We start from the raw sequence: 27,380 nt of genomic DNA on the forward strand, positions 1-27,380 counted from the left end.
TCCAGTGTGGACAGTTTCACTTGAATGAATTGCTTTGGGAAAAAAAGGTGTGAGGGAAAGCTACAAATATAGAATCCTTTTAGAAAGCATTTGTAGTGCAAAATTAAGGAAAATTTCCTAGACCTGCAGTTTTGTACGAACTATTAACGTGTATCAGAAAGAATAAGGGCAATTCACTCTCTTGGTATTTCTCTGCCATTTTCTCTTACTTGTTAAACTATTATGTCTCTGCCCCACACCACATAATACACCATTTCTGTGAAGGTTCCTTTTTAATGAGGAGAGTTTAATACTGATACCTGATGTCAATGATGTTGCTTTCAGTGGATCAAGAACACCATTTCCAAGACAAATACTTGTTTTATCGATTTTTGGATGATGAGCATGAAGATGCCCCAATGCCAACTGAGGAAGAGAAGAAAGAATGTGATGAGGAGCTGCAGGATACTCTGCTTTTGCTATCTCAGATTGGTCCAGATGCCCATATGAGGATGATTCTCAGAAAACCGTAAGCAGATTAATAGGTTAATATTTTAGATCAGTCTCAACACCCCTGAACTTTGCAACACAGTGGGGTTAAAATTTTGGCCCAAATATATAGCCAATTCCTGTGGTTCATGCCTCTGGCCTCTGAAAAAATCTTTATAATTCTGCAAGCCTTTTTCTCCATATAACAAGAGAAACTATGAGGGAGCTGTGGCATATTGATAGGCTTCCTTTTGTCTGATTACTCCATTTCAGCATCGGTCCATTGAAACTGTACAGAATGTAAAAGTGTCTTGTAAAATCCATCCAGTTTTAGCCCATATCACTGTTTATAAGTTGGGCTGCGAATTCAAGATGAGCAGCCAGGTCTGTAAATAATCACTGTGTTCACCTCTGTGGGAAGTACAGCATGTCGAACTTTTATTTCTGCTGCCACTCTTCACAGGAATAAGAGAATATGCAATTTCAGAATACTGCTACGTTTAACGCTCTCAGAGCTGGTATGCCCCTCAGCTAGCTGTCAACCATTAAAAATAAACGGAATGTTAAGATATCAACACAGCAGATGGTTTCTTACCTGTAATGTTAAGTAGCAGTCGTTCAGCCAAATTCATCTGTGGTAGAACTTCATTGTCTTCACTAGAGTTATATCCGGGATTAATTTGGCTTATTGTGTTTACTAGCAAAATATTAAACTTTCCATGACTATGGTTTATGGATATGCTTTTTATTGTTATACAATCAATATATATTTTTAAATATTCTGAACCTGGGTCACATAAAGAGGTCTTGCCTTCATACCCACCAGGCTAAACTTCTGTTTCAAAACCATTGGTTCAGTCCATGTTTTTATTAATATACTCCAGGTACAGTGAAACCCTCACTAAGGTCCTCCTCCCGTAGGCAATGCTATGTCTTAAATACTCAATTTGTAGTGACCACAAAGCTTCCAATACAAAGTTTATTCAACCTTTATTTAAAGACCCCTTTATGAGGCACATGAATTTTGGTGACTGGTTATGATAGGTTTCATTGGCTTTTAAGTGCACTGAGAATAATTTTTTCAAGTGAACTTCTGATTTCATAAAGGTCAGTTCAAGAAAGATATGCACACAAGAGATCCTGCCTCCTTTGAGATCATTGGCAAAATTCTTTTTGCATTTGTGGGAACTGACCTGGGCCTATAATGTAGCATGACCGTTTTCCTCCTAAAAAATTGTGTGAATACGATAGAACTATTCGACAAAAGAGTCCTCTTGTTCTTATGCGGTGGGTTATATGGGCCCGTGGTGCCCAGGCTCCACCAATATTCAGAGCACGTGGGCCCGGCTCCACCAATGTTCAGGTCCAGGCCTCTCCCCCAGCCCCGTCCACCGGCCCCGCGCTCCTCCCGCGGAGTGTCCCTGCGCCCTCGGCAGCGGCTGGCTGCCACTCCCCGCGCTGTGCTCCCTCGCCAGCCACTGGCTGGCTCCTTTCACGCTGCGCCCACGCGCACTGCTCCACCACTCCAGCTACAAGGGAGCGGGACGGGCTAAGGCAGCTGCTGCTGTCTGCGGAGGGAGGCAGCACACGTGACGTGATGGCAGCCCGCCGTCCCCCGCCCCCCGGGCGCTGACCCTTCACCAGTCAGGCCACTTGGTGACTGGGCGCATTGTCCTCTTCTCTCCTCTCCCCCACGCCCCCGGCGCTGGGCAGTGCGCACACAGCACTGCGGTAGGCTGGTGATGTGGGGTGAGTGTCTTGATTCTTGATTCAAAGACGCTTTTGTTATGCCCCATGCAGGTTCCGGGACGGCTGAGACAATGGTATTTGCTACTCTGCTGCCTCAGCCACCCTGGAACCTGCATGGGGCATATCAAAAACATCTTTGAATCAAGTGACGCTTTCCCCCAGAGCCGGGAGAGCTGCAGCGGCCAGGGCCCTGGGGCCCTTTTAAATCGCCCTGGCCCCTGGGCAATTGCCCCCTTTAGCACCCCTCTCGGCGAGCCTGGCTGGCTGGGACAGGAGCTCCGTGCTGCTCGTGGGGAGAGGGCTGGGGAGAGTCCTCCTCTGGCTCCAGTCCTGGGGCAGCCTGCCTGCACCCTAAACTCCTCATCCCCGACCCCACCCCAGAGTCCGCACCCCCGGCCATTGCTCTCACTCCCCCTGCTCCCCAACCCTCTGCCCTAGCCCTGAGCCCCCTCCCAAACCCTCATCCTCACCCCAGTCAGAGCCCTCATCCCCCCACACTCCAACCCTCTGCCCTAGCCTTAACCCCCCTCCCACACCCCAGAGCCCGTATGCCCCTGCATCCCCACACACCGTGCAATATAGGGAAACTGTTAAATGCTTACTGTTTCCAATCCATTTTTACATTATTTAAAAATATGTATATTGGCTTACAAGGCAGGTGTGTGGGGGCAGGACTTGGACCCTTTCTGGGCACCGCCAAAAATTATACAAACCTGGTGTGCATTGCTCTTGTTCTATTTCTGTTCTTCATCCTTTCCCTCCTCCTCCTCTCTTGTCTCTGTGTTGTCTGTTTAGAATGCTCTTTGGCACAGGGGCCAGTCTTATTATACGTATGTGAAGCAGTTAGCACAGTTTTGAGCACAACATGAATAACAACAATAAATGGTTAATAAAAATATTGAATTTCAAGAAGTATAAGCATTGAAATCAGATACTTGGTCTTGTAGAAGATGATTTCTAGTGTGACAGTACTTTAAAATAGATAGCTTCCATTTTTGTTAATGCTGGAGGTCACTACTGCACTGAAAATCAAAGGAGCTTTCCCTGTGTCACACACTAAAGGAAAGCCAAGCCATGAGCCCGATGCTTCTGCAAACCTATCTAGGGTCAGTGAAACTCAGCATTTTTCACTCATGGAGTTTTCCTATCTGTTTTCCATGGAGATGGGGAGCAGAACTCCTCAAATCCATGAATAGATGGGAGTTGACCTATCAAACTCAGGGACTACCTGAGAATGGTGGAGACCAGAACCATCTCTGCTATTGACACATTCTTTTGCACCACTTCCTAGCCCCTCACCACCTGATGGTTGCATGGCTTCTGTAGAAGTGTTCCCATGGACTACGATGATTACGTGCCCACCAAATCCTTCTGCATATGGTGGCTTTCACTGGACTCAGCACAACCGATATAAGTTAATACTGACAAGATCAATGATAATTATCACCCTAACTCCTTCCAGACAGTTCAGAGGAGGGTAGGGGAATGTTGCTGGGGATAGTGTCTGTTCCGCCTCCATATGTCCTCTCTTCACCTCCACAGGCCAGAGCCCCTAGGAAAATCCTCTAAGGATATTCCATGAGGTGTTGAGAACAGAGAGAACATATTTCATATTTTCAGCCTACGGTACCATATTAGCAACTGTTATACAGCTCACTTTTTGTACATTACATTTACTGGAAGTTGGGCATCCTGTCCGTACTAAGATGTATCAATGCCTTTGAAACCTCAGTGGATCCTCAAAGGCCTAGCAGTATTCATTAGACAGCACTACACCTGCCAGGAGTTCAAGGATATGTCAGGGCCTCAGGGACATTGGCTCTGCGTCAACGTGAGCAGGACCCCCAATTTGCAAACCAACACAGCTGCTTTTATAATAGTCACCATTTCCGGAGAGGTTGCAAAGCTCAGATAATTACCAGGAAACAAATTAGACAATATTCTTTGATGAGACAATTACTTTGAGAATTTGATTGTATAATGAAGTTGTTGCCTTGAAAGGTACTTTCTATTGTTCGCAGTCTGCAACTCTCTAGTAAAAAGTGTCGCTTGTTTTGACAGCCAACTTAAAAAATTCTCTGTTTATTACATTAACTGCAGCATTTTAACTGTCAAACTATGAAAGAATGTTCTATAGTTTAAAAAACAGAATAGAGCTTCAGGGAAATTTTTGACAGGCTCTTGTTGCTATTGGTATTTGAAAAAAACACACATACATTGTGAATGTGAAATTAGCTTTTTCTGAAGCTGGAAACATAGCTCCCTGCTATCTCACAATGCCTGCTATCACAGGTGGAGACCTGTAGTAGGTTCTTGGGAAAATATTTTAGGTCTAACATAGCTCTAACTTGCAAGCTCTTCAATCCTTCAGTATGAGAATGACATCCTGAAACTGTTGGGTTTTTTTCTTTATATTTTTTAGTTTGTGTTTAATATGTTTAGCTGTAGCATGAATGATGGTAGGACCTAATTAAACATGGTATAAATATAGTATAAAGCCAGACACTAATGACAGAAGTCTGTCTATAAGGTGAAAAATGAGCCTTAGATGTAGTATTTAACTTAGGAGATGATACAGTAATATATATTCTCTTTTGCAGTCTTATACTCTAAGTTGTAGTATGTTAGCAGCATGACTCTTAAAACAATAAATCTATGCTACAGATTTCTTCTCAGTATTCATAAGTACACGTGATCACTAATAAACTCTCTGTGTCCCGGGGACCTTACCTTGGCTCACACTTTTAAAAATATGGTGGGTATGCATCATGTTATAGAAAGGAAAATAAAAGTATAGTGTACAAGGAAAATAGAAGAGGACACAATATATAGCAAAATAAATGTAGTAATTGCTAACAACCATTTATATAGCACCATGAATGTACTCTCTTACCCCAGAAAAATTTGATTCTAATGCCAAATTCAGCCTGGTTTTAAGTGGACACAACTATAGTGATTTTTTTCCTTAAAGGCCATATTCTGATTCTGTATAAGCCAATGGGATTTTTCACTATTAGCTTGAAATCAATCAAAAATTAACACTGAGATAAAATTCAGATATTTTTCTGCCTTCCCCCTTACTGAGGTTTGCATGATAATACAAGATAAATATGTGATAAAATGGAATTTAAGGAAATTGTCCAGGAGCCTTGAATCAAGAAGACAGATATAAATGGCTTTCTTCCATAATATGGTGAGAAACATACACACACACACACACACATATATTAGTGACAGCTAAAAGTAACCTATTGTCTTGCTTTCACTGTGAGGGCATACCACGGAAAGATTCAATATTTAGAATCATTACGGAAAAGATATGAACCTTTATGAAATCTGTGTTCATTTTAGCTGCCACTGTAATGTGTTTATATGTTTATATTTGTGTAAAATAAAGTTATACTGGCCCTCAGCTAGTCCCAACTCAGTTTTTATCATCTCAAAGTTTGGGATCAGAGGTGTAATAAAAATAGTAAGTGACCTTTCCAGCACATACATGGTTTCTTGATGGTTAAGCAAATTCTGTATTTTTGTCCACATTCTAGTAAAGAGAAGCTCAGTGTCTCTGACCTTGATAAATTCCCCAAACAGTGAACAGTATTTATTGATCACTTAATATCACCTGAGGTCTCCCATCCATTAATGAGTAGTCTGGTTCTCTATCTATCCCCATTTATTATCCTGTATGTAACCAGGCATTGCTGCTAGAATGCATCTCCTGCAGAAACTAGGTCTTTACACAGCAGGATCCTACAAATCTATATCAGTGGGGCACCACACAGGTTTAACTGAAGCAGTGATGCCTAATATCTCTCCATGTGACATCTGGAGAAGCAGAAATAAAGACTGGGTACATCCACTATAGATTTCCACTCCTCCCCATGTCATGGGTGATAGTCTGAGTAATGCTAAAGGAAGACAAATGAACCCATTGACAGAAGAATATATCTGTTTCTCAGAAGAGATCTCATGCAATTGGACATAATCGTTATTTTTTAATTGAGGTACTGTATATCTTTTCTCATTTATCCAGACATGTAGCTTTGTACACATCAAGTGTGATTAATACTATTGCTTACTTAAAGAATATATCGGTTTTAACTGTTAAAGCCTTACCTCATGTTGTCTTATTATGGCAGAAGAATACACAGTGAAAGACACTATATACTAGCTTAGGATACAGAGCTTGTTTTACTGAAGAGGGCACATTGGGCTGAGTTATACTCTCACTTATACTGATGCATCTCCACTGAACCAAGTGGGGGCTTCACTCTTGTACTTGAGAGCAAAATTTTGACCAATTGTTTACAGTAACTGCAACGGGAAAGTGAACATTTTAAGCGTCACTAGAAGGCAGAGCAGTACCAAATCAATTTCTGTTATTCCCTGTACAATTTATTCTGTTCTGTGTAAGAAAAGCATAATTCCATCCATGCTATCTTTATGCTAAGGTGTCCTTCCATCTGTATAATAATAATAAGTACATGCCATTCGTAAATGTAGAACAAATGAAAAATTTAGCTTGCCTGGCAAACAAGAGAGGTCTATTTATCTTATATTTTGTATGATCTCTTCACTACTACTTTTTACCAGTAGACATCTCCAACCAATTCCTTTTTAGGAAAAAATGAAATACCCTAACTCCAGAGTGAAAAGATTGCTAGGTGCTGCAACAAATCTCTCCCCATCTCTCTCATAAATGATTTAGTTAGTCTGTTGCTCCAACAGGTGATTAGACCTAGAACTTACAGAGCAATATATTCATTTTTAATGTGGTTCTCTGACCCTCTAGATACTGGCATCTCCTGTTGTACTGAATATTTTTTGGAAAAGTTTCTTTCAAAAAGCACCATTGTTACATATCTTAGAGGGCTGTTCAAAGATTCAACTGTATTGTTAACACTTTGGATGTCATATGTAGCAGAAAGCTAGAGTTAAGGACCCTGCACTAAACTGTTTTCAATACTGGTGTGGAAAACTTCTCTGCGGCTCCTGCCATCTAGACCAAGCTTTCTGTATCTCCCTACCTTCCTCCCATTTTTCAAACCTAATCTTAAAACCTTGCTTTCCTCCCCTGCTTATACCTTCTGATTGCTCCCTCCCTCTGATGTTGGCCCTATGATTGAATAATTTATTTGCCACGAAATGTATTTGTATCACTGCTTTCTGTGATTTATACCATATACTGTGGAATTATTTGGTGCTGTAAAGCAGTGATCCTCAACCAGGGGAATGTATAACCTTTGGGGTACACAGAGGTCTCCATCTAGGTCAGTATTTCTCAATGTGGGGGTTGTGACCCCTGGGAGGGGGTCACGGGATTGGTTTAAGGAGGTTGCAAATGCAGGGCTAGTGTTAGGGGGTAGCAAGCAGGGCAATTGCTGGGGCCTCATGCCACAGGGGGCTGCTTGAAACTATTACATGCTTCAGCCCCAGGCGACGGAGCTCAGGCTTCAGACAGGCTGACAAGTGAAAAACAGGCTCAAGTATCACACTGAAATGTAAGTACAATGTATTCCAATCGATTTATTTTCTAACTATATGGTAAGATGAGAAAGTAAGCAATTTCTCAGCCATTGTGTGCTGTAACAGTTTGGAATTTTTATGTCTGATTTTGTAAGCAAGTAGTTTTTAAATGAGGTGAAACTTGGGGTATGCAGGACAAATCAGACTTCTGAAAGGAGTACAGTAGTCTGGAAAGGTTGAGAACCACTGCTCCAAAGTGTTTGTGAAACAGTTTTTGTGCCATATTTGTCTGTGGTGTAACTCCATTGGCCTCAGTGGAGTTACATCACAGAGGAATGGTCCTGTACAAAATAAGGTTGTGGTGCACATTTAAACTTAAGAGGTTCTGGTGAGGGGAAAGGAGTTGGAATATACTCAGAGGTCCCTACAGCCCTTAATCATAGTCAATTTAATGTATCCTTTAGGTGTGGAATTACTCAAAGGTAACCTCTCTAGCATACATCAGTCCTGAGCACTTCAGTGTTAGTTGTTAATGTCCCCAAAATTATCCCAATTACATGTGCTTTCCAGAAACTCAAAATACCCCAATCAGTGTGGAGACTCTCTTTCGCTATTGCACTGCGGAGGGATTGTTCTCTCATCGAATATGTTTGCCATTAATATTAATGGGAGCTTCCAGCATGAATTGACCAGAGTAGGGCCTAGTAGAGGTAGTAAATAAAAGAGGCCCTTATCAACATACAAAACTAAAGAATAGTGCTGTGAGCTAACTCCATTTGGGAATCTTTTCATTGCTATGAACATACATAATCGAACTCTTGATCTGGAGGATGTTAGGGTGTAGAACTCTCTACTTCAGAACATCTGTCTCCATCTGATTCCCACTTTTTTTAAAAAAAGGTTAAAAACACTTTTTTTCAAAAGTGATATTAGTCTTCCACTGTATTTTAGGATGTTTTCATTAAAGTTTATTGTTCCACACTTAATTGGTACAAATGCTTTTGCAAAATTTCCACCACCTTGAAAAAGCTCATTAGGTTCTTTAGTAAATATTGTTTTGTATAATTTTTAGAGCTGAAAATTCACAGAAAATGATTGATTTAGCATAGTCATGCTTTTTTGTTTGTTTGTTTGTTCACAAATTGTCTCTGAGCAACTTACAAAATTTATTCTCTGTTCAAGTCATTTGTTGACTAATTCATGGTCTATAGAGTATCTATGAGAAGCTTATTGTGAGTGTTCAATATTCACAATTCAAGTTGTGTGGGTTGGTTTTGATTGGACACACAGGCCACATGATATTTTGTTTACTGACTGGAAATACATAACACTTAGAACCTGGTTTCTAGTATAAATACTCACATATACACATTCAAAATTCACTCTAAAATTCACTGATTCCATAAACATACTTCCTAGAAATTAGTTGACTGGAATATTAAGATAATGAACAATAAGTGGAGCAAAAATAGCTCAGAAAATTCCTTTTATTCCTTTTTTCCCCCCAAGTGTATATTCACAGAACAGCGTTAAGGTTCTCGTCCATTTCTAATTAGCCACATAGGTTGAAGGATGACTTTCAAATGTACAGCATACATAATATTCTTCTTTCCTTGTTAGTTACATTTTGTTTCCCAACAAGAAACACTTTAAATGGTTATGTTAGAGTTTATTATTATATAAAGCTTATTCAGAGCAAATTTATTTTTATAGTTAAGAAATATAAAGGCACTTAACTGACTCCTTCAACTCATTCTACAAACTTTATTCCTTAGGAGTTTGTTTTGGGGTGGGTTTTTGTGGGGGTTGGTGGTTTGTTTGTTTGGTTTTTTTTTGGTATTTTGTTGTTTTTGTCTTTCATTTGTAGACCTGGCCAGAGAACTGTAGATGATCTAGAAATTATATATGAAGAACTTCTTCACATTAAGGCCTTATCTCATCTTTCTACCACAGTAAGTGTTTTGGTTGTTGTTTTTTTTATTTATAACTCATTGCCAAAAAAGGGCTGAATAGTGGTTGGCCCTTTTTGGTGGAGGTTGAGGGTCCCAGGACTCTTTCCATCCCATGCCAAGAAGCTACCCATAGTTGGGGCACCAAACATGGGCACTGTGTGTTGCCAATGCCACTTCTAGGTCTAGAAGTGGACTTTCAGCTGAGTCAGCTAAAATTCTTTTGGGGACTTCTGTTTCTGAATAGCCCTTCCTCATCTCCCTTATTTGTGACCAATGGCTTAAACCATGGTCTGGCCCCAAATCTGTATGTAATTTAATACATGTTGATCCTGACCCTGCTCCCAGTTAAGTCAATGGGAGCAGAATGGTGCCCATTGGCAAACTGTTACATTTAGCACCAAAAATGCAGTACAGAGAAAACCTATAATTCTTCTCTCTTTATTTTAAGGTAAAGCGAGAATTAGCAGGTGTTCTAATCTTTGAGTCACATCCCAAAGCAGGAACTGTCTGTAAGTAAAAGGGATCCAACCATATCTTTTTTTCTCATGTGTGGTTTTAGACAAGTATTTAAATTACTATGCAAAACTTGAATACTCCAAAGCTGGCTGTTCAGAATATGTGAGTGGCCAGTTGCAAAACGTCTCTGGATTGCTATTTGGACTTCTGTGCCCACTAATGTTTGGGGGTGTTTGTATTTGGGGTTTTGGTTTGGACTCATCTCTAATTAAAATGGATTTTAGTTGTATCATACACTAATGAAAATGTTATTCTCATGGTATTCAGAAGCCCAGCTTTGTGTATAAAAATATTTAAAATGCGATTGTTTTGAACTTTTTATATAGAGAAGCACTGGAAAATTAATGTCAGGTTCTCAGCACTTTAAGTATTAGGGTTAGATCACTCAGCATCCTGTAAGATCCAAATCTATGTATCAGTTAGCAATTGATAACATAAAGTTCATAAAGACACCTATAAAGAAATGGCAAATTACAGCTGCTTCTAGTATTGTCTTAGAAAAAAGAGGGCTTCATACAAATATTATAAAATTATTAGTATTCTTTTTTTGTCTCAAATCAAAAGAAAATTGCTTTTAAATCATAATCTGACATTTTTCAAGATAGTAAGATCAACTAAAATGACTTCAGTGTAGTTATTTTATATTGGTGTAACTGAGGGAAGAATCTGGCCCACTTATGCTAAAAGGCACCTATATTCTCAGCATAAAATCTTTTCTCTTTTTTGTAGTATTCAATCAGGGAGAAGAAGGTACTTCTTGGTACATTATCCTAAAGGGATCGGTAAATGTAGTCATTTATGGCAAGGTATTTTTGAAAACCTTTTATTATTCTTTTTATTACTGGGACTGTAAGAATAAACTTTCCTGGAATACAGTTTGACTTACAGCAAGATTATGTTGTTTGGGGTAAAAAGTAGAATATTGTTTTCAGATTTTAATCAAGAAATTATTCCAAATTATTTTATTTATGATGCTTTTACGTGACTGATGTATAATTTCAGGACTATAATTTGCTTGTATGTTTACAATTTCAAGACTATAGACCACCTTGTACTACAAAGTGGTTTAAGTCAAACACAAACATTATGTCATAGCATACCGTCTCCAAGATACTCAGTGACTCCTTAGCTAAATATCACACATATTTAGCACTTAGCAGTAGTTACTGCTTTAATTGCAATAGTAGCTGTCACACCATAGTGCTGACATTGTCTGAATATAGCTTTGTTCTCATTCACTGATAAACTGCCCCAAGTTATAGCATCATAATCCCTATGTAGCTACATTCAACACAGCAAAAAATAATGCCCAAATTCACATGTAGGCTACCTCTACCCAATGAGCTGTGGTGTGATTCCCCTGCTCCCGTACAGGTGCTCACACTAGCTCTCATCGAAGACTAGCAGTGTAGCTGCAGCAGCATGGGCACCGGCAGCAGAGGCCTGGCTTTGCTGTGCTGAAGACGTACTCGCTGGTTTCAGGCAGGTTTGTACTTGGCACAGCTAGCTGTACCTCCTCTACCATTCCCTGTGCTACTGGGGCTGTGCTGCTCTTTGTATTCGAGCTAGCGCAAGTATACATACATGGGCAGGGGAGTCGCGCCTAGCTCATAGTGTAGACGTAGCCACATCCCTTTGACTTTCCTAGCCTTAGCTAAGCCCTGTGGCCACATCATGGTTGCCACAGTCCTTTGGGGATGTAAGATCAACTGCTTCCTTCTGGGTTGTTGCTTTGGTCTATCGTATGGGCCCATTGCTCTACTGGGAAATGATTCCAAGACTTGTATTTATTCTCAGATCTGCTGCCAAATGATTCTGGCAGTCATAGTCTGACACTCCCTGGTTCCAACCACTAACCGTCAATTAATGGATCACCTCTTTTATACCTTCAAGGCCGTTTTTGCCCTGTTCTAAAGGCCAATGCCTTTGGTTCACCCTACTTCATCTATCTAAACAGATTCTAGCTTTGTGAAATCTATCGAATTTTTATCCTGAAAATATCATTAAATCTCTTCACTTTTGGTTATGGGGAAGGCTAAAATCCTTCTTAACTTTTCCTTTTTGCAGCCTGAGGTTCACCCTAACTTTCTCCTTTTGTTCTGCATGCTGTTCTTACTCTCCATGAACAGATCCAACACCATATGCTGTCCTGTCAGTTTAACTCCACCCTCGGGCTCTCTGCCCATTGGCTAGTGGTTTTCCACTTTTCTCTGACTGGTCATTCATTCACAAGTATTACCATTTGTGAGCATGATCACATATGAACCATCATATGTTAGCTTAAATTTTATTATCGCTTCACAAAGTATAATCATTTGTATACAGGAACTTTAAATACAAAAAAATATTATTCATCTTACCAACCTTTTACCATAACATGGAGATATAATTCTGTATTTCCTTTTATGCCATTTCATGTCTAATTATTTAAGCATGTATAACTAATGTTGAAGAAGCTATATAGGTATTTTCAGTGTAATTAATGTGTCACCTCTCTTTAGAGTATTTTAATGTCCTTTGATAAACCATTAAAAATGATCCCTTTAAGTATGTTTCCATTTTAAATAATATATATATATGTATAGTACTTTCTGAATAAATTGACACAGATTGATGTGCATTCTTCAACTCTCCCCCCACAAGGGTTCTCCCATTAAGTGGCTTCAAATGGTCTGTTCATGTGGGTAAGGATGACTCACACTAGTAAAGGTTAGAAAACGGAGTGAAGATATCTACTACATATTCTGCTTTCGTACCAGGTACTTGGAGGAAGGTACAAGAATCCCTATAGTGGTCAGATAGGAAATAACCTGCTCATAGAGGAAGTTACTTCCTAATCCCTGACAGTTAATAGTCAATTTATGTCCCAAAGCATAACGGTTTATATCCCTTCTAAGAATTTTTTTTATCCTATCTCATGTAACTGAGCATTCTCTCCTTAACCATATAAATGTCAAATCCTTTCAGAATCTTACTGATCTTTTTCACCTTAGTGATACATTGTGGCAAAGAGTTCCAGAGATTAATTATAAACTGTGTAAAAAGAAATATTCTTTTCTCAGTTTTAAATATGTTGCCTTTTGATATTATTAAATTATCCTTCATTCTCTTGAGAAAGGGTATATAGATAAAAGTACCTGATTTTTACCTTCTGTATGCCATTCATTATTTTCTATATCACTGTCATGCCTCTGATTTCTCTCCTCTCTAAATTAAACAGTCCTAATGTCTTTCTTCATATGGAAGCTTTCCACACATATAATCTATTTGTCTTCCATCTTCGGACTCCTTCTACTGGGAAGTTCTAAAGGAATCAAAGAAAGTTACTTTTGTAAAAAGGATAAATAGGATGACCCAGGTAACTATTGACTGGTTAGTCTGAGATTGATCCTGAGCAAAATTCTGGAAAGGCAGATATGTGATGCAATCAGTAAAGAATTAAAGGATGATAGCACAACTAATGCCAGTCAGCAGGGTTTTATGGAACATAGGTGGTGTCAAATAAACATGATAGAATTTTTGATTGATAAATGTCACTGATAAAGTATCTTAAATTTCTGCAAGAGACAAGGTGGGTCTTTTATTGGGCCAAATTCTGTTGATGAAAGAAACAAGCTTTCGAGCTACACAGAGCTTTTCTTCAGGTCCGGGAAAGATACTCAGAGTGTCACAACTGAATACAAGGTGGAATAGATTGTTTAGCATAAGTAGTTAACCCATATTTTAAGGGATCCTTCAAGGTGAAGTTGGATATTAACACCCCTCTAGTCATCGGAGAAAAAAGACTAGACAGTATCCTGAATTGCAGTGACAGTGAAAAGGATTTTTCTCCTATGACTGAGGAGGTGTTAATGGGTCACTTCACCTTGAGTGGTCTCTTAGAATATGTATGCAGTGGTGGTGTAGTCATGTTGGTCCCAAGACATTAGAGACAAGGCAGGTTAGATAATATCTTTTATTGGACCAACTTCTGTTGGTGAGAGAGACAAGCTTCTGAGCTCTACAGAGATCTTCTTCAGGTCTGGGAAATATTTCAATGGACCATTCAAGGAGAAATGTCCATTAACACCTCTCCAGTCATGGGGGGTGTAAGGAGAGAAAAAATATATTCCCTCACCCACCTTATCTCTCTTAGAATATGTGTTAGCTACTTATGCTAAACAATCTGTTCCACCTTGTATTTAGTTGTGACACTCTGAGTACTTTCCAGACATGAAGAGCTCTCAGTAAACTCGAAAGCTTGTCTGTTTCACCAACAGAAGTTGGTCCAATAAAAGGTATTATCTCACCCACCATGTCTCTCTAATATCCTGGGACCAACACAGCTGTAGCAACACTTAAATTTCTTCTGGTCATTTGACTTAGTCCCACAGACATCTGATAAAGAAATTAGCACTATACAAAGTCAATGTAATCCATATTAAATGGATTAAAAATTGGTTAACTGACAGAAATAAAATAATAATCATAAATGGGGACTCATCATCCTATGAGGGCACTTCTAGTGAGATCCCACAGCGGTCTGTTCTTGGCCCAATGCTATTCAATATCTTTATCAATGATAAAAAATAAGATCATTGCTGGTAAAATTTGCAGATGACACAAATATTTGTGGCATAGTAAATAATGATGGTGACAGGTCAGTTATACAGACAAATCTGGATCGCCTGGTAAGATGGGCTTATTTGAATATATACCAAATGTAAGGTCATCTATCTAGAAACAAAAAATGTAGTATCCTGGGTAGCAGTGACACTGAAAAGGATTTTTGGGTAATGGTGGATAAGCATCTGAATGTGAGCTCCCACTGCAATGCCATGGCTAAGAAGCGGGACACTATCCTTGGACACTATCCTTGGATAAACAGGGGATATCAAGTAAGAGTAGGGAATTAATATCTCTGTGTATGGCATTAGTAAGATTATTACTGGAATACTTTTTAAAAAGTTGAAAAATTGGAACAGGTTCAGAAAAGAGCTTTAATAATGATTTGAGGTCTGAAAAACCTGTATTCTAGTCAGACACTTAAGAAGCTCAGTCTATTTAATTTATGCAAGAGAAGGTGAAGAGGTGACTTGATCACAGTCTTCAGTTACTTCCATGGGGAAGAGTTTTCTGATAGAAGATGGCTCTTTAATTTGGCAGAATCGTGGGGAGGACGACCTGTTAGTACTCTCCCTAAGTTGTTGTTATTTGAGAAAAACATTTGCTTAAAGGGAGATGTTTGCGAGAGACTGAGGAATCTGGATTCCAATAAACCTACATTTTGAAAAGTTAAGGAGACAAATGACTCTGAAACATTTTAATGTCACCACTTATTTCTTCCCACACACAAACTTCCATATAAAATCCTACACATTGAACTCTAAGCCGTGCCTCAGAAAAACTAGTACATCACTCAAGTTTCTCTATAGAAAGTTACAAAAAATTGTACTGTACGGTGGAAAATAGTACACTTGGCAGATCTGCATTCACCCAGCACTGAGAAAGATTTACTAGTCTGTAATTCGCAACATCAGGCCATTACCTTTTAGAAAACTAAAGTACAGCACTGGCTACCTTCCAATTCTCTGGCATAGTAGTTGATTTTAATGAGAGAGTGTATATTTTTATTAGTAGCTGAGCCATTCTGTTCTTATGTCCTTCAGAACTCTTGGATGAATACCATTCAGTCCTGGTGAGCTGTCACTCCTCCATTTCATCAGGATTTTTTGTCTGGGCCTTTACCACCATATTCACTTATATTAGCTGATGTCTTTATCTGACCTGTGTGCTCCTCTGTACCCGTCAGTTTTCCTTCAATTCCTACTTTAAATAACCCTCCAAAACTGTCAATTTTTGTGACAGCAATCTGTTCTCATTTTAGTTAAGGTAAAGCCCAGAAAGTATCCCTAATAAATTTCCTCTTTATGAGGGAGATTTTCACCGGTGAATATGGAAGCTCTTAAAACCTTTTGACTTTTAATGGTAGTTCGGCACCTAACTACACTTTGTGCCTTTGAAAATCTCCCCTGACATTTTCTCATGCTGGACCTGAATGTGGAACTCTAAGCATTTCAGTGAGAGCTACCATAGAGGTCCCAGTATTAAGGCTTTTTCTTATTCATCCAGATTTAGCTTCTAGGTCATCTCTCACTCCACCCTGTGGGCCCAATTTTCAGCCTGTTAAATCGGTGTAACGCTGAAGTCAGTGGAGCTATGCTGATTTACACCAGCTGAAGATCTGGTTCTGTCTCTTTAGTGTCAGTAGATAAAATGACCAAGCAACTCTCCAGCCCTCACTAGAGGCATATCTAGATGTCTTGTGAGCTCTGTCATCTATATAGCTGGTAAGTCACTGAACAGTTCTCACAATCATCACATATCCAGCTATTCATATTTCTAATGATCAAATCCTCTACCACCAATCTGTTGACTTATTACAGTGGTTTTCCCACCTCCTGTGAGGACCTCCTTGGTATATGAGGAATGATCAGCCTCCTTTACCTAAACTGGAAGATGGAAATTTGTACCTCCATTCCACCTAGATTCTCCTATCATTAGATCAGGACATCCATCATAGGCATGTGTGTTAGGGAAAAGAGCAGAATAGGTAACAGAGACTGACACTGTTGGAGAAGAGAATTTCACTCAAAATCTGTTCTTCAGTAAACTAGATCTGTATTTTGCATGGTCTCTTTTTGTAAATCAAGAGCTTGCTGTCATCAGCAAGGCCAGAAGAGTCCTTTGCTCTGAGTCTAATTTCAGAGAGCAAGCCCATTCTTTTCTGTTCTTGCCTTTCTCTGGTAATAGTAATAAGCAGTTATCAAGTATTGTTTCCTAGTCATTATTTTTGCTGTTGATTTCCTGCCAAATACATTTGTTTTAATATTGGATTTTGAAGTCTGGTGTTTGCACATGGCATTTCAATGGGATGAAGTATAATGATGATTTTTGTGTATAAATGTTTTGCTGTTTCTAGGGTGTTGTATGTACCCTACACGAAGGAGATGATTTTGGCAAGTTAGCTCTAGTGAATGATGCTCCAAGAGCAGCGTCTATTGTTTTACGAGAAGATAACTGCCACTTCTTGAGAGTAGACAAGGAGGACTTTAATAGAATACTTAGGGTAAGTGTTGGGTAAGACATGACACGAACACCGGTCCTCTGATATTTGCCACCTCCAGTGGCCTGCTTTCTAACCTTGCAAACATTTTCAGAACCTGTGTCATTAGTATCAATAAATGACAATCAACCCAAAGCATCATTTGAAATAACTTGTAATTAAAGAAGAGAGACGTAACATCCTAGAAAAAAAAACAAAAACACAAGTAGTACATTAAGTAAACTACAGAAAAATACATTGACCCCTTCTCAAAGGATCTGGAAAGATGTACAGGCCCAATTTTTGTGGTTATTAATGTTAGAAGAAAAGCTCAGTTGTGGTGTTTATAACTTGAACGTGGGCCCAGATGATCTGATTGTGATTGGTTGGGAACATCCCACAATACACAAGGCCAGAAACATCATTACCCTACATTGGAAAGTCTATGTGCCTGCTGGAGTGATGACAAAATCAGCTCAGATAGCACTGTACATGAAAATTTTCTTGCTGCTACTGAGTGGCACCTGAACTAATAAGCAGTGAGATGCTTTAGGTACTGAGACCTGGTTGGTCTTGGAGAGTCCAGTTGAGTTTTATGTAGCGCTTGCTGTCTGATTTTAGCAGGATTTCAAAGACTGCACTGATGTACTAAAACCTGGGTGCCAGGTTACTTTTCATTTGTGTTTAAATGTGCACCAGTTTTGGCTCTGTCTTTGTTTTACTTGTATATAAAATTGTTTCCACCCTACACTCTGAGTAGCTCTAACAATTTATTGGGCTAGGATTTATAATTCTTCTATCATCCTTCCAAAAGAACAGTATTTAAAAATGAATGGTCAACAAATGCCAGATTATGGATAATGATGATCATGGAAGGGCAGGGGTTGAAATGACTACATTTTAAAGGTGAGGAGAAGGGTTGGTTCTGGCAATCTGCTTTCTTCCCACCTCATACCTGTGATCCCCTTCCTAGAGGCTGCTGCACTAGACTTCCCCGTGATTCTCCACATGCCCACCAGGAGAGTCCAGTTACAGATCCTCTTCACTCTGCCTGCAGGGAGAAAGGGTGCAGAGAGGGAAACAAACATAGGAAGGACCAGCCACAGAGACTTGGCTCCTCAGTTTTTGTTGAAGTTATTTGAAAGTCATTCATTTTTAAAAAGTAATTAAGCAGCCAAGTCAGGTGCAGTAACTGTATTAAAAATAACTTGTCTTGCAGGATGTTGAAGCAAATACAGTAAGACTCAAAGAACATGACCAAGATGTCTTGGTATTGGAAAAGATCCCAGCAGGAAACAGAGCTTCTAATCAAGGAAACTCACAACCTCAGCACAAGTATGTTTTCATTCAATAGTGCAAATGTCAGACTGTGATTAACCTTTTCATACAGTATTATTATCTAAACAATAGCATATTCTCCCTTTCTGTGGAAGAATTCAATGTATGTAAGGGTTGTTGTTTTTTTAGCATCAGCTAATCACATGCCCTGTAGTGCATAATATATCAATTTCCAGCTACGCAGTAGGTGTACAACTTTACACAATAATTCTCTAAGGCTCTAACTGTAAATATTCATCTCATGAATGACTTTTAAATAGATTGCACATGGGGAATGATGAAACCCCATTAAGCAGAGCAATTGTGTAAAATGCATGGGGAAAGTACATTGTTTTGTTACTAAGTACAGATGTTTCCTCTTTGGATTTCAGATTCAGGATTTGAATAAAAATTTGCTAGGTTCAATTTATACACAGTGTGAAGAATTCAGACAGGAAAGTAACTCCCTGAATAGGCTTGCATTATTTTCTATAATATTCACCACATTTCCCCTGCCTTCTTACCTAGAAGCAGGAAGCACCATTCTGAAATGAAGTAAGAGTGTCCAGGGAAGTCAAGTTATCAATATTGCAAACGAATGGAACTGCTGGAAAAAATCCCCAAGACAGGGGCTGTGAAACTTACTGGTTTTCTACACTTGAAAAATACAGTCAGGTTGTATTTCAATAGTTTAAATTCCCCAGCACAGAAGTAATGACCTCATGCACACACATTTGCATCCACATGCATATTTTGCATTCACATGCATTCACATGTAGAGCTGGACAAATACCTGGCAGTTCTGAAAAAAAAAATTGGGTTAAACTAAAACTGAAAATTTGGGGTGGGGGAAACGGTGAATTGAAAAAGTTAATAAAAGTTTTGTTTCTGGTTGAATAAAACATTTAATTTCTGGGCATTTTCAAAATAAAAGCAAAGGAAATAAAGCGTGATGTTCACAAAATGGCCAGAAAAGCTGGTACCTCCCTTTTAACCTTTAGTCCAGTGGTTAGGGCACTCATCTGAGATGTGGGAGACCTGCTTCAGTTCCCCTTTCTATGTCTTATGTGGAGCAGGGAATTGATCTCGCATGTTGCAGGAGAGTGTCCTAACTCTAGGCTGTGGCAAAATACAGCAGGAGATGGCAGTGATTTCCCCCCCCCCTGCCCCCAAGTATTGTCATTTCACAGGAATGTTGTGCAGTTTCCTTGGACAATAATGGATGTGTCCTTTGCCATCATGTATCCAGTAAGGTTGGCATCTCTACCACAGCTAACATTATGTATTGAGAAGTACTGGAGCCTTTTTTCTGCTCCTCACTTTTACTCAGATAAGGAACTCGTTTTCCTTCTATTTTGAGGGATTTTTTATTAGTTAAGATGAGACTTAAATTAAGTGCTGGCACTGCCCATTTTTAGTACAATTTTCCTCTGATGTGTGATTACAGCCCATCTGTTACAGTATTTATAATGATATTTTATCTGTAGGGATTTAAATAAAGTATTCCTTATATTTTTACACACATTTTTCATCTGCTGTGTAATCTGTCATCACACCCTATGACTAAGTTATTAGACCCAGGCATTCCCTCTCAGCAAACAGTTTAGTTTTAGGGCCTGTAAAAGGGTTAGCACCCACCTCTCATGTGGGCCCCCTTTTCTTTGGCCAGTAGTGCCTGCAAACACAGTTCTTTTTCAGGGGAGGGGAGCACCCACCTCTCATGAATGGCCCCCTTTCTCTCTGTTAGGTTTGAGCCTGCTCTGGGTTTTTTTGTTCTTTCAGCGGGGTGGCAACCGCCTCTCGCGAGCATCCCCCAGCTGCTGGTTCTCTCAACTGGTTTTCGGCAACTCAGCCCTCCGTCCAAGCTGCACACGCTGTCCCCCACTTCTGGGGTATACAGTCCTGAGTTCTTATCACGGCCCTGGTATGGTATAGCTCTTAGGCCTCTTCCCAGAGGCACTGCCTTCTTCAGACACTTAGCCGGGGCCCATCTCGGTACCCTCAGCTGGTGTCCTTCTCAGCAGCCCTCCCTAGATTCAGTCTGTAACCAGATCAGTGGAGCCCATCTTGGTACCCTCGTCTGGTCTGGCCAGGTTTTGTGCTCAGTCCCCTGGGTTCAGCCTGCCCCCAGTGACCTTTAGATGGCTCTGCTGCTATACTATCCAGCCAGCCAGGCACCCAGTCTTTGGCAGTCTTCGCTGGGCTCAGTTCTGTCTGGTGAGCTCTCTGCGGTGAGCTGTCCACAGTCCTGCTGTTCGTCTAGCCAGCCAGGCACCCGATCCTCCCTCGTCGAGCTCCACACAGCAACTGAAGGCTCTGCTCAGCTGCTTGCCTTTTATCTGGCCTTTCTGGCCACTTATTGGTCACTTCAGCAGCCCCTCTGATTGTCTGCTCTTCTCTAGATTGCCTAGGGGACTCCTCGCTGCTCTATTCTGGGACAGGGTGATTCAGGGCTGCGAGGCCTCCAGCAGGAGGCCTCTGAGCCTAGTCCACCCTGCCACAGGGCCAAATTCTTTAGTAGTGTAAATGAGTGAAACTCAGTTGTAGTCAGTGGAACTGCACTATTTTATATCAGCAGGGAATTTGGTCCTCTAGATTTTACCCATTTTGCTTTTTGTGACTTGATTGTGACCACATAATTTTGCGCATTTCTTAAACGGTTCAATGAATGTTTTATGCAAACATATTTCAAACACTGGATTTCTTGAAAACTCTTTGCTATGAGTATTACTTCTAGTATCTGACATTTAACAATTCAAAATTTGAACAGATAAGTCATATAGTATGTTTGTGCTCCCTGGCTAGATGAGGGTAGTTTTCAAAATCAAGCTTCCAGGGTGAATACTTTCAATGAAAATTCGAAGGTTGCTTTTCAGAAATATTTTATCAATTTTCTTAAATATATTGTTTCTGTGAACACTCCTGCCAGCGAACATTCACAGAAAGCAAACACAAAAGGGTCAGAAGCAGAGAAAAAACAAAATGGCTTAAAATTTAAGCATTCACAAATTATTTTTTCAGAGTCCAGCTTATTCTACTGACAGAACGTTTGATAAAGTATTTTTATCTTAAACCTTTTAAACTCAATTAGTACTTGTGAGTGTGACATCTCTAGTTTCTGCTAAGAGGTAGTAAATGGAGTGAGTGGCAAACGTTAGGTTTCAAAGTCCATATTTAGACACCTAAATAAGTGCTTGATTTCCAAAATGCTGAGTCTTTGGGAGTTAGTGAGTGCTCAGTGCTTTTGAAAATCAGGCCACTTATTTAGATGCCTAAGTCAGGAATTTAACTGTAAGTACCCACCTTTGAAAGTCCTGGTCAAAGCATTCTGGCAGTGGCCATGCAACCTTCCCCATACTGCCCCAGCAGTGTTGCTCAGGCCTGAGCCGGAGGGCTCACCTCTCTGGCTGGGAGGGTGGTTCGTTCTCCCTGTCCATTCAAACCTTAGCTTCTCTGCTGAGACTGTCAACAAAGGTACCAATTTTGATGTGGGCACTTTCTCCCTAGGAAGTAAAATAAGATAAGCAAGTGACTTTATATAAGATACTAAACTACCTTCAGACTTTTGATCCCTACTAAATTGTATAGAGGTGAAACACTGTGTAGTGTATTGTTAGTTCCCTGAGACATCCTGTCAAGAACTATTTTTTCTCTTCTCTTAATCTTAAGAAAGGCTCCATTTTGGGACCAGATGCCCTGAACTGCAGTTTGGGTCCCTCCCCGCCCCCTCGTCTGCTGCAGCTCACTGAGCCACAGTTTCAAAGAATGACAGGCTTGCTACGGAGAGCTAACTCTGAAGTTCTCTCTTCCAAGCTCTAAGTTCTCTCTTCGTGGGTGATCACACACATGCAGTGTTACTGACTGACACCTCTCAGAGCGTTGCTGCTGTCTACAGTCACTGTAGGCCACTTCGTTACTTCGTTTTCACTTTCATATTCAAAGTGCAGCAAACTGGGTTCTCTCTGCCTCACTCACCTACAGACTTGGTTAGTATCTCTACAAGGATGTGCACTGGCTTAACAAGTGTTTGTGTTCTTGGGACTTCAATACAGTTCTTCCAAAGGGGCTGGCAGGTAAAAGAACTGTGATGGTCAGTGCTCAAAGTGAGGAGGAGCTCACAGGAGCTCAGCTCCACCACTTATTTCTCAGCAGGAGCAGAACACCTACACTTCTCCTAGGGTTTCGGGGTTTTTTTTAAGTTTCATACTTTTTCACTTCAACGTGGAAGAATGATGCAAAGATTGAAAGAATGAAATGGAAGATAAAAAGAAATCCTATTCACTAGGAAAGAAGGAAAGAGAGGACAGTTAATCAGTGCAGCTCTATTCTGTAATATCCTCTGCTATAGTGCTGGAGTGGTACATAAATCTTGTCAGTGTTCCCTGCAATACATATGATAACCTCACTGTCCGTATCTCACAAGATTTACTGTTAGAAGTGGTGCAAGTACTGAAGTTAAGCAGATACTTATTTCCTGCAGTTACCTAAGGCAATTGGCAAGTTTTGAAGTTCCACCGCTGGAGGTTACTGTCTGCCACTATGTCCTTTCCCCAGCTCAGACCTGCAGTACTGCAGGCATTCATTTGCTTTCATTGTTTTCCCTTTGAGCACTGATGATGATAAATAGTAGTGCCCATCTTCCCCTGAGAGTTACTCTGTTTAAATCCATCTAAAGCCTACATTTTCAGCAATTTTGTTGTTGCTGAGATTTTTGTCCTTGATAATACTTAGCACTGACAGTGTTTTTCGGAAAGGTCTGATTCACCATTTCTCTGCTCCAGTTTTACACCAGTGCAACTCCATTGAAATCAATGGTGTAAAACTGGAGTATTGCAGTGGAGAATGGGGCCCTTTATCATCTTAGACCTCATGGTAAGAAGGTAAGTATTATTGTTCGCATTTTACAGATGGGGAACCTGAAGCAAAGAGGTTGAGTGATTCTTTCCCCTGGGCCACACAGAGAGTCCGTGTCAGAGCAGCTATTTGCTCTCTTGTATTGTTCTTGACTTCCATTCCTGTGCTCAGAAGTTTTAGGTTCCACTTCTCTCTAGTACCAATTATTTCTTCAGTTGACATTTTCATTGTGCTTTTAGAAAATTAATTGCTTCTTTTCTCTTCCACAGGTATACCGTGATGTCAGGAACTCCAGAGAAAATTTTAGAGCACTTTCTAGAAACTATGCGCCTTGAATCAACTTTAAATGAAGCGACAGGTAGAATTATCTGACAAAAGCTGTATTTCTATTCATAAATAAGATAGGCTCTCGAGATGTAAGTGAAAATGTTATGCTTGGGAATGCAGCCTTTAATTATCTGCAGAAATTAATCTAATCAACATTTAGATACAAATTTTAAAAAGCTGGGAAATTCAAAATTTAAGACGATGATCCACCATCCTTATTTAGGGTTTGGAGTGTCTATTGATAGCAAAGCAGCAAAGTCTCACAAGATGTTGTAATACAGCCAATTGCTTTTATTGGTCACAGCTATGATGATAAATGGAGACCTGCCATAACCCAGTGACGTTGCCACCACAGAATGTACTTGTCATGACGCATGCCACATAATACTATGCACTAACCTTGATCCCTCCTGCATCACTTTAAATTTCTTTATTATACTTTTTCAATGGACTCTTATTCAAACAAGGAATTCAGCACCATCAAGGACCAAACCCTCTGCTGTGTAAATTGCTGCAGCTCCATCGAAGCCTACGGAGCTGCAGCAGTTTACACCAGCGGAGTTGTCAGATTCAAGAATGTGTGTGTCTGCTATCTTACGCCTTGGAGATCTTTTCATTAAAGAAAAGTCAAGAAAAAAGGATTTCTCATAATAATAGTAGTTGTAAACTGGCACAGACAATTTATATTATGTTACTGTATATCAAGTAGGACACCCCTTCAGTAAGCAAGTTTTTGACCTTACAGATCATAGAATCATAGAATATCAGGGTTGGAAGGGACCCCAGAAGGTCATCTAGTCCAACCCCCTGCTCAAAGCAGGACCAATTCCCAGTTAAATCATCCCAGCCAGGGCTTTGTCAAGCCTGACCTTAAAAACCTCTAAGGAAGGAGATTCTACCACCTCCCTAGGTAACGCATTCCAGTGTTTCACCACCCTCTTAGTGAAAAAGTTTTTCCTAATATCCAATCTAAACCTCCCCCATTGCAACTTGAGACCATTACTCCTCGTTCTGTCATCTGCTACCATTGAGAACAGTCTAGAGCCATCCTCTTTGGAACCCCCTTTCAGGTAGTTGAAAGCAGCTATCAAATCCCCCCTCATTCTTCTCTTCTGCAGGCTAAACAATCCCAGCTCCCTCAGCCTCTCCTCATAACTCATGTGTTCCAGTCCCCTAATCATTTTTGTTGCCCTTCGCTGGACTCTCTCCAATTTATCCACATCCTTCTTGAAGTGTGGGGCCCAAAACTGGACACAGTACTCCAGATGAGGCCTCACCATGTCGAATAGAGGGGAAAGATCACGTCCCTCGATCTGCTCGCTATGCCCCTACTTATACATCCCAAAATGCCATTGGCCTTCTTGGCAACAAGGGCACACTGCTGACTCATATCCAGCTTCTCGTCCACTGTCACCCCTAGGTCCTTTTCCGCAGAACTGCTGCCTAGCCATTCGGTCCCTAGTCTGTAGCTGTGCATTGGGTTCTTCCGTCCTAAGTGCAGGACCCTGCACTTATCCTTATTGAACCTCATCAGATTTCTTTTGGCCCAATCCTCCAATTTGTCTAGGTCTTTCTGTATCCTATCCCTGCCCTCCAGCATATCTACCACTCCTCCCAGTTTAGTAGATGGTTAGGAAGCATGAGTGTAAAGGCATTCTTAAATAATTCATAGATTAGTAGTGATATAATCAGTGCATCAGCCTGTGTGCTGAAAGATTGCATGATGACTTTTAACTTCTCTGTTTTAATTGCTTTTGTGAATAAAATAAGCTTGCCATACAGTTGCATACTCATCTAGCAACAGAAGCGGGGCATAGGGACTTCATGTCTGAAAACATCTGATGGCAAGTTTACCATCCCTATCCTTTAACTTTCTAAATAGTCTTAAACTTTTAAATTGTTTCAAAACATTTCTTTTCCAAAACATCCAGTGGCAAAATTCTATATTTCAGCCTGATGGCCTGCAAAACATCACATTTCACAAACAAAGTCATTCTTAAGTGGTAGGGGCACAAACTTCTGAAACCACTGATTTTTCATTTGTGCAATTCTCTTAAATTAAAAACAACTAAACCCGTTTGTTTTGTGAATTATACAAAGAATACTCTGGCTGAGGTCCATAGGATTTTATATACTTCGAACAGAGAGACACTTCCAGATGCTAAATTATATAAAGAGTGGAAGCAATGGTACAGTATGGATAGCACAGCTGTCACGCCATGTTTTCCTTGATAGCCCTCCATTACAAGATCTTAAATTGTTGTTGCACTATAAAAAGTGGCTCTATAAAATGGCTCCCCGGGGTAATGGGTTTATTGTGCTTCACTGATTCCATATAAAATTTGCTTCGTTTACAATTAAAACAAACTGCCCACCCTCAGATTTATGCTGGGCTCTGAAAGCCAATCCAGATCAGTCCAGCTTATACATCATCACAAGTCCAAGGGGTAAAAGATGCCCTCATTTACACCAGTGCAACCCCACTAACATCTCATTGGGAGGGAAGAGGTATCTCTTCAGTTGCCAGAATGTAGTGCATGGTATAGTTAGACCTTCATTTCTTTCCAATCTAAAAATGTTATATTTGTATTATTAATCTCATTATACATCTGTTTTCTATGTTTAATTCAAATTTCATAATTGTGAATTGATTTGAATCAAAATATAAATTAGATCTTTGACTATCAATCTACTTATTTCTAGTCTTTTGCTGATGCCAACTGGAGTCAGCAAGGAATTCTTCCCCATCTTAGTATTCTATTTGGAATTGTTATGCTGATACATTGATAGGTGCTTCCTAGGTACCAAGATGTAGAGTGCCTCATTCTCATTACACTGACGATCTTAGTGTACATGAGAATTATGCCCAAATATTTTACTGTTGTACGGGAGTATTGTGATGTGTGGGATGCCTTCTTCTGAAGTATTTATTATAAGCCCATTGAAGTCAAATGGATATAAATGTATGCTTAAAATAAGGCACATGCTAACGTACCTTGCTGAATCAGAACCTTAGTGCAGTATTTCATGGCAAGGATTCATTTGATGCAGACTGTGTAGTAGTACATCTACTAAAGCAAGGCACCTATCAAATCTAGAAGTATAACAACAGCAGAATCAATTCCAAGAAGGCAAATAAATCATTATTTCATGATAAATACATAGATTCTCTGTACTCAAATTTAATACTGTACCCAAAAAATACAAAACCGAGTCAACTGCTGACCTCTTCACAGTCTTCAGGAAGTCAATGAGATCTTTAACTGAAAGAAGCATCATTGTTATGAACCCTGAGTTGTTTGCAAGAACTTAACTTTCTGCTTTATTTGTTTTTCTCTTCACAGATTCTGTTTTAAATGATTTTGTTATGATGCACTGTGTTTTTATGCCAAATAGTCAGCTTTGCCCAGCCTTGATGGCACAATATCCTTTTGTGATGAAAATTTTACATTTCTTTTAAGATCATTCCTATTAGAAAAGAGACAGATACATTCTGAAAAACTCATAGCTCTCCAAAGACAAGTAAAGTTTAATGGAGCCTCACTTTTATGGCCTACCTCCCAGTGTGTGAATGACAGAATACTCATAATTAGGCTTGGAAGGATTAGATTTTTATTGGTAAACATTGGTAATGTAGATTTCACTGT

General features: G+C 39.9%; 1 protein-coding gene across 5 annotated transcripts in view; it reads left to right on the forward strand.

Moving 5' to 3' along the window:
* Positions 1-27,380, forward strand: part of RAPGEF4 (Rap guanine nucleotide exchange factor 4) — a 227,678-nt gene that overhangs the window by 152,600 nt on the left and 47,698 nt on the right. For all 5 annotated transcript variants that reach the window (XM_073305859.2, XM_073305860.2, XM_073305869.2 and 2 more), the window contains 8 exons: positions 325-508; positions 9,551-9,635; positions 10,084-10,144; positions 10,881-10,957; positions 17,113-17,259; positions 18,455-18,570; positions 23,676-23,764; positions 27,078-27,156. In XM_073305859.2, coding sequence (XP_073161960.1) covers positions 325-508; positions 9,551-9,635; positions 10,084-10,144; positions 10,881-10,957; positions 17,113-17,259; positions 18,455-18,570; positions 23,676-23,764; positions 27,078-27,156 — 838 coding nt within the window. The remainder of the gene's footprint in view (positions 1-324; positions 509-9,550; positions 9,636-10,083; positions 10,145-10,880; positions 10,958-17,112; positions 17,260-18,454; positions 18,571-23,675; positions 23,765-27,077; positions 27,157-27,380) is intronic.

Source organism: Lepidochelys kempii, chromosome 11 (assembly GCF_965140285.1).
Source record: "Lepidochelys kempii isolate rLepKem1 chromosome 11, rLepKem1.hap1, whole genome shotgun sequence".
Lineage (NCBI taxonomy): Eukaryota > Metazoa > Chordata > Testudines > Cheloniidae > Lepidochelys > Lepidochelys kempii.